The sequence below is a fragment of the Raphanus sativus genome, chromosome 1 (assembly GCF_000801105.2).
Source record: "Raphanus sativus cultivar WK10039 chromosome 1, ASM80110v3, whole genome shotgun sequence".
Taxonomy (NCBI): domain Eukaryota; kingdom Viridiplantae; phylum Streptophyta; class Magnoliopsida; order Brassicales; family Brassicaceae; genus Raphanus; species Raphanus sativus.
Genome location: NC_079511.1, coordinates 8,458,908 through 8,472,488, shown reverse-complemented (window position 1 = coordinate 8,472,488; position 13,581 = coordinate 8,458,908). Strand labels below are relative to the sequence as shown.

General features: G+C 32.1%; 2 protein-coding genes across 2 annotated transcripts; both read left to right on the top strand.

Moving 5' to 3' along the window:
* Positions 1–4,681: 4,681 nt before the first annotated feature.
* Positions 4,682–6,157, top strand: LOC108862385 (uncharacterized). The gene is made up of 2 exons (XM_018636533.2): positions 4,682–4,836; positions 5,278–6,157. The coding sequence occupies exon 2, from the start codon at positions 5,311–5,313 to the stop codon at positions 5,995–5,997; it is 687 nt and encodes a 228-aa protein (XP_018492035.2). The 5' UTR covers positions 4,682–4,836; positions 5,278–5,310; the 3' UTR covers positions 5,998–6,157.
* A 5,711-nt stretch (positions 6,158–11,868) lies between these two features.
* Positions 11,869–13,286, top strand: LOC108821358 (probable galacturonosyltransferase-like 1). The gene has a single exon (XM_018594429.2). The coding sequence runs from the start codon at positions 12,034–12,036 to the stop codon at positions 13,081–13,083; it is 1,050 nt and encodes a 349-aa protein (XP_018449931.2). The 5' UTR covers positions 11,869–12,033; the 3' UTR covers positions 13,084–13,286.
* The last annotated feature ends 295 nt before the right edge of the window (positions 13,287–13,581 follow it).

Genomic DNA, 13,581 nt, shown 5'->3' with positions numbered 1-13,581 from the left:
TTTCATGATAGATGTGAAATATATTTTTCAAAATAGCATTTTTATATTTAGAGTTAAAATATAGATCAATGCTATTCCTATTTGTAAATATAGATAAAAAAAATAAAAAGGTATATTTTAGAAGAAAAAGGTGGATTGAAATAGTTTTGTCTGTGAATTCTACATATATCTTTTATTTTGTAGGTTTAAAATCTGAAACACAAGGAACTTTTTTTAAAGAGAATTTCTTCTTCGTTAAATTTTAAAATGGAATATGTGAAATAATTTGTAAAATATTTTTATTATAACTAGTAAACAATGTATATATTTTATATAATAATAGATAATTTTATTTCATAAAATAGCATTTCAGTTATAATATATGTCTTTTTATAAAATTAACAGATCATTAAACGTTATAAAACTAAAAGATCTAGATCTAGATTAAAAATGAATCAAGTTTATTATAAAATTTGGTCAAACTGAAAAATGAGTATTCATTATAAGAATGTTATGAAGTAAGAGCATCAACATTGTGGTGTTCTCAAAAACAAAATATAAAGTTTTTAAAAAGTGTTCTTGTTTGAGAACACTTTAAACATATGTGAGAGAAAATTTCTACACATGTTACGTACCTATGATTTAGATTTTGGAAATAAATTGAAAAGGTTATAAAATTAAGATATTAATATTTTCTATTTGTTGAGAGCTTCATGTGTACTCTACTGTTAAAAATGCTCTGATAAAAGAAAATATGAGTTTACATGAAAGATATATATGGATATACCAAAAATCAAACTACATAAAACTGGCTAGCACATATGTTAACTGAATGTACTAGCTAACTGAATAAGTTAACATATGTGCTTTAATTCTATTTTCAGCTAGAAATGCACATATGTTAGAAATGCACTAGCTAACTGAATAAGTTAAACTCAAATAAATATATAAATAGCAAAGTTGAAAAATAGCTAAATTCTTTAAAACATTTATCATGGTTATTAAAAATCTATAAATAGGTATATTATTTTAAAAGATAATATATATGGTTTAGTAATCCAAATTTTATTTTGTAAAAACAAATGCATCAAATTGTATTATGAGAAAAGTTGAAGTGAATACCTCATAGTTAAATTGTTTGGCCAATGTACATATTTAGGGTAGAACAGATCGGATTTCCAGATTTTTGGAGGTATTTTTATCCAATATGTTTCTTACGAATACTTAATTATCCGATCTGATTCGATCTGTAGCTATCCGGATATTCAATGTCCTGAATATTTGAATTTTTTAAAGAATTTTTTACAGGATATCAGATTCGATTCATAAAAATAAAAACTAGAAAATAAATATAATAATATTTTATCATAAAAACAGATTACAATTTTAAAATTCTAATAAATTATTTAATAAATTTATTAAATAAAATTCTTGTAAACTTATATAAAATATAATATTTATATAACTTATATTTATAATTCTTTAAATGTATATATAATGGATTGAATCGAATATCTCATTCATAAAAATATTAGTATTTGTGATCTGCTTTGTTTCGTAAGTTTACGAATATCAAAAATTTTAGGTTCGAATTAAAATGGATAACAAATCAAATCAAAACAAATATTTTGCGCAGCCGTGTAATACAGAGTTAGGGAGACTTGACAAAGACATACAAATATACATTTTGATTTTGTCTGTAACCAGGGGCAGAACTAGCAAATATAACACATCATATTAGAAAAAAAGTTTTTAACTAAAGATTCATAGGGCCATTGAACCATTTGACTTTCTGGATTTGTCCCATCTATCTCTCACCTAGGTCCTAGGTACACCCGGTCGGTAATATATGGTTGAACTATAGTGTCTTGTAATGGTGTATTCTTTTTTATTAATTTGGGGATATTCCAAATCTCTATGGAAAAGTCCATGATTCATATCTATATTGGTGTTTACGAATAATATGACTTAATTTTGTATATCATGGATCAAAACTAATAAGACGTGTTATCGTCTCAACTTTTTTCCTTACTGCATGACGACAACAAGATGCCGGATTTGTAATGGTGTATTTCTTTGTTAGAGCCAATTTTTATATCATTTAACATTCGAAAGATTCTAAGTGATAATATAATTTATTTTCCATGCTAAGTTCTTTTTTTCTGCTAAAAATGTTCCATGCTAAGTTGTGCATGAGATACGTGTAAATATGTGTATACGATTCATCTGTCCTTTAGTTTAGCGTGTTCAATAACAAACTTTTGAACTATGATTTTCTTGGTTCCGGTCTAATCGGTGTGCCCGTCTTTTCCATATTGATGTTTGGGATATGCGAGGTGAACGGAAACTGGTAGATATGGCAATTGTCAATTGGTGATTACTTTTCTACTATCTTGATCACGTATTTATTCAAAGATCCAAAACACACGACACAAACTTGAATTTTCTTGTACGAGTTTGTTTCGCTTTCAGATTTTCTTTTTGTCATTTTACGTTTTTTATTTTCCACGTATGTAAAAATAGTATTTATTACGTATCTCAATTTTTTCTAAAATATTCTGTACTGAATTATCAATAAAAATCTTGAATTTTTTATAAATGTGCGGATACCTTTTTCTAATAGAATTCTCTTGTTCAAGAAGTCCCCCTTTCATTAAATGAATTGACTTGTTTTTACAAAAAAAATATTGTTTTGCATTTTTTCCTGACATTTTTCCTATTATTTATTTATTATGAGTAATAAGAAAGAAATACACTAATGTATGGCTTGTAATACGTGATAGCGCTTACATGATTCTTACATTATATTTGAACTACATAATAGTACTTAACCATTCAAGGTAAAGAGAGATTTAATAGTTGAAAGATAATTTTGTTTAACTTCTCAACCTTCAACTAATATTTACCTTCTCTACAAAATTATACATATATATATATATATATATATATTCACTTTTTAAACTACATAGTTGAAAAGATAATTTTTTAAAACCTTCTCAGAACATCTCCATCTTCACTCTATAATTTACTTCGTTTATAAAGTAAATAAAGTAGAAAATGGAATAATGAACAAAAAAAAAATATTACTCTGTAAATGGAGTAATGTTTTTATTTTTTATTCACTACTCCATTTATCACTATATTTACTCTATAAATTGAGTAAATTATAGAGTAGATATGGAGATGCCCTTACCTTTCCAAGACGGTTAGAAGAATTTTAGCATGCCGCAGACTATTCCATAAAATCCCCGGATACATATATGAATGCCTAAGTAACTTGCAAAAATTGCAACCAAAATAATTTATGATCATCTATTAATCGATTAATAATGTGTTTTACAGACCTATGTCTCAAGATAAGTACCGACAGGTACAAGTGCCGTGTTTATTATGTAGCCCTTAAATAAACTTTCCGAAATTCTAGAAGACCTCTCATTGCTGAGTCTCGGTATTAAATTAGTACTACTAGGGGCTTACCTATTTCATAATATTTTCGTCATACATCATTTACAGCTTTGAAAAGTATCCTCATTCATAGGATCTTATTTCCAAGTAATACAAAAATATCTAAGATCAAAGCACAGAGGAAATAATGGATTAAGGGATCAAAAGCAACTAGAAGGATTGTTTGGTTTTAAGTCTTAGGTTTCTTCACCACTTTTCTAACCAAAGATGGCTAAAAACGAGAGGCTCAAAGCTCTTTCTATCATTACCCGTTGTCACCACCTGCCCAACTGTGCGTGTACCTATTCACATAATGTTTAAGGAACAAAAAACATACTATAGATACACTGCAGGAGAATGCAAAAGCATGTCAAGAACAGAACGTACCTGGGAAGATAGATCTCTTGAAACAGTAAAAAGAGCGCTGCGACATGTGTTTCGTATCTCACATGTCATCCACAAAAATTGGACTAACCGTTTTTTTCTGGGGGGGGGGGGGGGTGACATGTGACACTTCCTTCACCGACCAAATCAGAAAATGTTTATCACCTCTTGTTTATAAATAAAGCAACACACTTTCTTCACAATTCAAATGAATACCCGATTAAAAAAAGTTAGTCCATCAGCACTTTTACCAATGGAACTTGTACAACATAGAGATGAAACCTTTTTCAAGGATTAGTTCTGAAGACATTTTCAACGAAAGAAGGGCAGCGTGGTTAAGCTTCAAATCATAGATTGCATTTCCACAAAAAAAAGAGTTTTGTAGTACTTCTATGGAATTGATGTTAGCCAGTACTTTACCTATAGGTTCTAGGTTCCGTGAATAAGAGTTTCATGTGGGAGAGATTCTCTGGTTTCCGAATAGGATCACAAACCTCACCGACGTCTCTCAAGGGCAAAGATGGCCAATAAAGGATTCTAACACGGTGGAACCAGAGTAATGATCAGACACGAAAGTAATTTTGCACTTGAAGTTCAGGATAGTAAAAAGTCAAAACCAACACTGTCAAAATTTTGAATTTAAAAAGCCTTGAAGCCGCCTCGTGCGACGGTAATAATACACTAACTGGTAGGTACATGACCTCAGAAGTAATTTTAACTAGATCGTTATCGACCTAACTATCCAACGATCAACAAGACATAGTTGACTTCAACTAACCACTAGTTCAAAGTCACGTGTACACATGTGTTCACGTGTATCTGGGGACCACTACGACACGCTAATTAAGTAAAATAGAAAAAGACAACAAATTATAAAACAGGTCAGTTAAATAATTGTCAGAAGATTTTTCCATGGTTGGTCCCCTCCCTGTCTCCGGCCAATCTTAGCCCTTAAGCGAACTTTGCTCCTCCCAGGATTGCGATCTGTATCATCCCTTCATCGCCGCGATCGAACTCTTTAGTCAATAGGTACGTATATATTCCGATCATTTCTTTGTTTAAGATTCAATAAACTTCTTGAATTTCGTGTTTATGCTTAGTGATTTGCCTGATTTGGTTTGATTCCGGTATAACGTTGATTGGTTATTATAATCGCCGGAATATATAACTGGAGATTTTAGTTGTTTTAACAGAGATATCTGGACGTTTATTGAATCCTCATGAAGCTTTAGTGATCCAGCAATTAATTGTTTATTTAATCCTCATGAAAGGAAATTTGGGCAAACAATTTTGGTGATTTAAATTGATGTTACAAAATTAATATATGATATATAGAGTCTTCGAAACCAAATTATTACGTAAACAGGTAGTGAAAATATATAGCCTTATTAAGTAATAGATTACCAGATTATGTAATTCCTATGTTTGTTTTACTTAATTCAAATTATTATGTGCTTAATGCTGTTGTAGGAGTAAGAGAATCAGATGTTTGTCTGGTGAATCATGTCTGATATACCTTCTTGTTCTAGCGGCAACAATACAAACAGCGATGATTCGAGTAACTTCGAATGTAACATCTGCTTTGACTTGGCTCAAGATCCTATTGTGACTCTCTGTGGTCACTTGTTCTGTTGGCCTTGCTTGTACAAATGGCTCCATCTCCACTCAACCTCAAGTGAATGTCCCGTTTGCAAAGCCGTGATCCAAGAAGACAGGTTGGTTCCTCTGTACGGTAGAGGCAAATCATCTACCGACCCTAGGTCCAAGTCCATTCCTGGAATCCAAGTGCCGAACCGTCCATCGGGACAGAGACCCGAAACAGCGCAACCTCCCGAGCCAAACCATGGGTTTGGTCATCACGGTTTTGGTGGGTTCATGGGAGGTTTTGCAGCTCCCGTGGCGGGTGCTCGGTTCGGTAACTTTACCGCGTTGCCTGCAGCGTTTGGAGGTTTGATACCTTCGTTGTTCAACCTCCATTTCCATGGGTTCCCTGATGCAGCCATGTATGGAGCTGCTGCTGCTGCTTCTGGTGGTTTCCCTCACGGGTTCTCAAACCCTTTCCATGGAGGACACTCGCATATGCATAGTTATCAACGGTACACGGGGAGACAAGGACAACAAGACTACCACTTGAAGGCATTGCTATGCTTTGTTTTTATCGTCGTTGTGTTTTCCCTCATCTTAAGCTAGTGAGGAAAATCGATTAGAGAGCTTTTGCCTCCTCCACTTGTTTATTTGAGACCGGATTTGTATAAACCCCGGGAAAATTGTTCTATGACTTGGCTTGTATTGATCTTGTGCTTAGCAAAATTGTTCATATGTTAATTAATAATACCTGTTTCTTCGAGGATTTGCTTTGCGAGTCTACAAGACTTATGTTGTTTAGTTTATTCTTGTAATGTGAAAGTCGATCATAATTTACCATTATGTTATATTGAATTAGTAGCGGGCGATTTTAGCAAACACGTTCTTGGAGCCTCGTATTGTATTGAAAGACCTTGAACTTGAGGTTATATGAATCTGGTGATGGTTCAATCTACATTATTGTCTGCACAACATGTCTTCTTGTTGGTCAAGGGATTGTCTCTCAGTTTGCTTTTGTATTGTTCCCATTGCTGGCTAAGTTCTTACAGCAGGTAGATATTCTCTAGTGTTAGCTTGGAAGACAAGACACAAGATGCTCCTTATTACTTGGTATAGTAGCTAGCTACCAGAACAATTGTCTGCCTTGTGCGGTAGAAAGATTTTTGTTCTATTATTATTTTTCTCATAATATTTGTTTAATCGTCACAATATTTATTAAAAATTTAACAGTTGTAAATATATGAATTTATCCCCAGCTCTTTTAAGATTATAGTTTTTCGACCTTCCTAAAAAATAGTATGTAATGTTTTGAGTACTATGTTAGTATTGTCTCAACTCTCAAGCTTTATCTATCAAAAACATGCATGCGGCATTATAAATTTTACTTACTAAAACAAGTATGGGACCGAATGGATACACATGCAGATATTTAATTCAAATGAAGTCGATGAATCCAAGATTTTAAAGTATTAGGAAGTAGGATATGTACCGATCTAACGATTCCGAAGAAGACTGAAGTTATGGCGTATGGAATCTTGGAAGCGCATGTACGTGTATACTGTATACATATCCTATAAATGTTCATTCGAAATATACCTTTTGATGGTATGTTTTCAATTTTTTGTCTGAGTTTATACACACACATAGAAAGGCAAAAGCTACAATATATTTGCCGCCGATCATATACTTGTGTTTTAATTTTATTTCAAAAATTCAGATACATATGTATATTGCATAGATACATGAACAGGTATTAACTATAAGCCTTCTATTCTTGCACATGCTTATTTATTATTACGATCGTCACTATGTGTAGTCTGTCATATGAAGCCACATGCCTTTATTTTGATGACATATCTTGAAGACTTAATAGAGAGAACTCATATGTAGTGTGAATTAAGACGAATTTTACTAACTTGATAATATCATAGATACTTTACGTTTGTTGTTATTTTCGTTTTATATTTTGTCAAAACTTTACTTCATTGTGCATGTTATTTTTTAGTATCACACCGTGGTGTTTATCATCCATCAAAACACATATTGAATTAAATTTCTAGTTTAACGTTTAAGACATTGAGTAAGGATATTAAATAAGGGTGATCATAGTTTTTGAGTATCATGATTTGGATCTGCGGAGTAAAAATTAGATAAGAGTGTCCTTTTCTCTTCTAGTAATCATGGAAATAAGGCAACCAAGATCACCCGACTATCCCACAAAGTTTACGATATTTTACATATTCTTGTAATGTAATATTAGATCGGATGACCACACGGAGTTTCGAAACTGAGTTCTTATTAGGAATGAAGCTCTCTCATAATCACTAGTTCACCACCGTGTGATTAATTAGCTAAGAGTGGCGCTACATATCATTCATATTATGATCAGAATCATAATGATGAAATAAAACTAGTTTTGCTTGAAATTATAAGTAAATAGAAGAATGAGACCTCGCACTCATCACACCCAATTCCCTTAGGAAATAAGTGAAGCGATTTTCAAGAGAAAAGGATTGCCCAACAGATCAGTTTTGCCATCTTAATTATTTTTGTTTCTCGTGTTTAAAATTTACAGTAGTTTTCTAAATTTAACTCAATGAAACTATATCTGAAAACAATTGTGCTAAGTAAATGAAACATACGTTTTAACAGGTGGACTTAGTAATGGTGTTATGGCTTAGATTCAAGATCGCTTATTACCCAACGAATTTTTATCTTCAATGGTAATTCTAAATGAGATGTCTTAGGGCATCTCCAAAAAAATCTGTATTTTAAAGTTTTCAAAACTCTAATTTAAAGTTTAAAAAGTTTTTTTCCGAAAACAAAATTTCAAACTTAACTTTAAAATTGTTTGTATTTTAAAATACGGTCTTTATGTTCTACATAACTAATATAAATTTATAAATTTTTTAAATAACTAACACATGTATTAAAAATATTAAAGCAATATTAATTGATAAAATATTATACTAATATACAAAATTATGAATAAAATTACATAATTAAATATTAAATTACAAACAAAATACTATATTAAATCTTGTAATAATGTTGTTATCTAGTTCTAGTTTAAAAATATTTTAAGTCTTTTTTTTTTTTTAAACTTATAAAGACAATTTTGAAATATTTACGAGATAATTGTTTTTATAAATTAAAATGATAACCAAAAAGTAATAAATGACAAAAATACAAATAAAATATTAAATTTTAAATTTAAAGTTTTGAATAGTGATACTTTATATTTCAAGTTTCAATATTCAAAACTTTAAATTTTAAGTTGAAAAAAGAAATTTAGAAAGCAAAAAAAATCATATTCAAAATTCTAGAATGTTTTTTTAGATGTTGTAATAGCGAACTAGATTTGACCAGCGTTTGGAAGCGCGGAATATTTTACGATGAAAAATTTCACTAATAATATCACAAATATTTTGGTAATTTTAAAGAGTGTGTTTAGAATATTTTTGCACTTAAATCAATGTTTTTTAATTCAACCCGATTGAGATTATACCGGTTAATCCGGAGATCTAACAATTCAATTTAAGTTTTTAAAATATTCATATTAAAAAAAATCATTAAAATCCGAGACTAACCGATTGAACTGTTGGATGACCGATATGTAATCTAATTTGATTTAAATTATAATAGTTTCATAATTTGTAATCTTATAATCCAAATTTTAAAGTTTATTATTTTGCAATTTATAAAATTATGACGTTTCTACAAAATTTTAAAGAGAAATGATATATATAAAATAACTAAGATTAATTATTGTATTGTTTGGAAACATTGATAGTAGTATAAAAATATATTGTTTGGAAACATTGATGGTAGTATAAAGAATTTAGTATATTGTTTGAAAACATGGATAATAGTATAAAGAAAGGAACATTAATAATTTAATGTAGGTTTAATTATAAAGTATAAAAGTGTATTTAATTTAAAAACTTACAAAATAAATGTTAGGTCCAACAGAATGTTTCTGTTTTAATAAGATAGATTTTTTAATTCAACCCGATTGTGATTATACCGGTTAATCCGGAGATCTAACAATTCAATTTAAGTTTTTAAAATATTTATATTAAAAAAATCATTAAAATCCGAGACTAACCGATTGAACTGTTGGATGACCGATATGTAATCTAATTTGATTTAAATTATAATAGTTTCATAGTTTTGTAATCTTATAATCCAAATTTTAAATTTTATTATTTTGCAATTTATAAAATTATGATATTTCTACAAAATTTTAAAGAGAAATGATAGATATAAAATAACTAAGATTAACTATTGTATTGTTTGGAAACATTGATAGTTGTATAAAAAATATATTGTTTGGAAACATTGATAGTAGTATAAAGAAATAAGTATATTGTTTGAAAACATGGATAATAGTATAAAGAAAGGAACATTAATAATTTAATGTAGGTTTAATTAAAAAGTATAAAAGTGTATTTAATTTAAAAACTTACAAAATAAATGTTAGGTCCAACAGAATGTTTCTGTTTTAATAAGGTAGATGTTTACACTTTTCTGGTGGTCCGGACAGCCTGTGTTTGCAAAATGAATGTATCCATTTCAAAAAAAATGACCTTGATGTGCAAAAAAGAGTACAGAGAAAAAGGACATGCCTTTTTTTGTCAAAAGACATGTCTAAACTCTAAAGATCGCGATTTACATTTGGTTGGTGGATGGTGGTGATGGCAGAAAAGTCGTTCCACTAGGATTTGAGATATTATTTCATTTCACGTTTGGCCCACGCATCATGCTTTTCTGCATTTGTTTTTATGATCAGGGTTATAGGCTTATAGCTAGTTATAATGGATAGTTATGAAACTATAATGGATATTGTTTTTATAACTCTAGGGATCCGGCGACTGAAGTCAACCGACTAGTTCCATAGCATTTTACGTATTTTTGCGGATTAACGCTAATTCAAATGGCCATATAAATTTTCGAAAGCGGGTCCGTATTGTGACGAAACTATCTCAAGACTAATAGTCCACCACCTTGTAATTAGGATATTTATGAAATTATATTGTATTTGTTTTAAGAAAATTTTACTATGTTTTTAATATCATGGTCTCAAATTCTCTTCAACATAATTACTACCAATACTAAATAAAACGAGCTTACATATGTGCGTAAAACTAAGGACTCAGATTTCCTTCTTGATATTCGTAGTCATGAGTATCAATTAGTTAAAGTAATACTAATTCTTACATCAAAAATTTATATAAAAAAACTTTCCCCAGACGATGTTGTTTAATGGTAAAACCTTATCGATTATTTATAGCCAGAGCTTATTTTTAGTGATTTTTAAATTTTATCATATGATAGTAACAATAGACGTTAGTTTATTCTAAAATCTTAGTTCATGCTGACAATAATTAGAAACTTTGGAAGGGAAAGAACAAGAGAAACCTACTCAAAAGGCTCTCTGACCATGTGCCCATCCTTATGAGCCAAAAATGAAAATAAATTAAAAGGTCAAGGAAATAAAGAAATATAAGAAAATTTCAAATTTCAATCATTGAAAAATAAAAGACTATCTACAACCAATAACCAAAAAAAAAAGCGTGGAAGCAATATTGTAAAATGCTTACCAGCGTTACAATTCTTTTAATATTTGATCCAATATTCTTTATATATATATATATCATATATATCAATTCACCTATGAATTTCATATATTCATGGAAAGTGACAAAGGACCATAAATAGAAACTTCAAAGAAAAACTAACAAAACCTATAACAAATACGAATAGATTGACAATGAAGTTTTAAGCTAAACATAACATCTCAACCATAAAAATTACTGACCAAGTCATGTATATATATATATATATATATATATATATATTATTTTTAGAGTTTTTGATTGTTAAATTATTCTCAAAACATACATTTCATCACGTTTTCATAGTCCCCCTATTTTTGTGCATTTTGAATCGTAAGTAGTAGTACTAGTACCAGCCACACAATATTTATATAAATCATCGAGACATATGTATCCACAAAATTCGAATTCCAAAAGACTATTTGTTTGTATTGCATGCAGACAAACATATGTATATTACGTGTGTGAATTTGATCTTGATAAGTACATATCAATGTCATTTATCAAGTTCCATGTCTTTCTTTGCATTGTGTAGGAAACAACATTGAATAAAATTACAAAGACTACTGGAACCTTATTACTAAATAACTTAATCACCAATTGATATAACATTATATAGCCTATAATGTGGATCTACAATGATTTTCGGCTAACATGTGGAAGTAATAAATTACCACATTTCTTTAATCAAAAAATATGACAAAACATTAAAAATTCCCAAATTCTAAAACTCAGTAAATGGTATTTGACCAAAACAATAATTTTTCACTGACACAATATTGGATTCAGGAGCTATTATCATTTATATTCCTAATCATGTTCACAAAAGAAGTAATATAAAATGATGAAAAGGGCGTGGAATCTAATCAATATATAAATTCATGAGAGAAACCTAAAATCTAAACAAAAACCTTTTTATATCTCTCTCTCAGACACACACACACACATGATCAAAGTCTGAGAGACAGCTCTTCTCAGCTGAGAGAAACCTTCACCAATACCGTGAGAGAGTCTGAGAAAAAACATGTCCCAACATCTTCTTCTCATTCTCCTCTCGCTTCTCTTCATTGTTTTTCCTAATCCCATTTCCGCCTCTTCAATCATCCAAAAATTCAAAGAAGCCCCACAGTTTTACAATTCTGCTGATTGCCCCATAATCGATCCCGGAGATGACGTGTCGACCAAGCCAATATTCTGCTCTCGTCGAGCTGTCCACGTGGCCATGACACTAGACTTAGCCTACATTCGCGGCTCAGTCGCCGCCGTCCTCTCCGTCCTCCAACACTCCTCTTGCCCCGAAAACATAGTCTTCCACTTCGTAGCCTCGGCTTCCGCCGACGCCTCGTCTCTACGCTCCACCATCTCCGCCTCGTTCCCTTACCTCGAGTTCGAAGTCTACGTCTTCAACGTCTCCTCCGTCTCCCGCCTGATCTCCTCCTCCATCCGCTCCGCCCTAGACTGTCCCCTGAACTACGCCCGGAGCTACCTCGCCGATCTCCTCCCGCCGTGCGTCCGCCGCGTCGTCTACCTAGACTCCGATCTGATCCTCGTCGACGACATCGCCAAACTCGCCGCCACGGATCTCGGCCGAGACACCGTCCTCGCCGCGCCGGAGTACTGCAGAGCCAACTTCACCTCCTACTTCACCTCGGCCTTCTGGTCGAACCCGACTCTCTCCTTGACGTTCGCCGATCGCAGGGCCTGCTACTTCAACACCGGAGTGATGGTGATCGATCTCTCGCGGTGGCGGGAAGGAGAGTACACCGCGCGCATCGAGGACTGGATGGCGATGCAGAAGCGGATGAGGATATACGAGCTCGGTTCGCTACCGCCGTTTTTGCTGGTTTTCGCCGGTTTGATTAAACCGGTTAATCATCGTTGGAACCAGCACGGTTTGGGAGGAGATAACTTCAGGGGACTGTGCCGAGACTTGCATCCTGGTCCGGTGAGTCTGTTGCATTGGAGTGGGAAAGGTAAGCCATGGGCTAGACTCGACGCTGGTCGGCCTTGTCCGTTAGACGCGCTTTGGTCTCCCTACGATCTTCTCCAAACGCCGTTTGCTTTGGATTCTTGACCCAGTTCGGTTTACTTATTATACCGGTACATACATACATTAAAGAAATTAAAAATATATACGTGATTTTTGTTTTTCCATGTAAATCTATTCGTAAATTGTGACAAACAAAAAGCGTTTTGCATTTGTTCGTTGTTTTTGATCGTTTTGTTCGGAGTACGTATATAGAAATTAACAATAAAACGGAGGCGGTTGAAATGGTTTCGCAAGTTTGGAGGCGGCAAAACGCTGTGTTTGCGTTTGCATATTCAAAATAGAAGTATGGAACAAATGAAGTTTTTTGAAACGATATGCCTATGTTCAAACGACATATTGTTGATAAAACGAAGCATTTTTACATGTCCCCATTGTCATTTTCGTCAATTGGAGATGATTGAATAATTTTTCTTTGTCAATCGAGATGATTGAATAATTATTGAGCGTTTATTAGCCGGAAAAAGATGCGTTTGCATATGTGATACGGGGAATAATCATATGAGGGTAAATGGAACAAAAAGG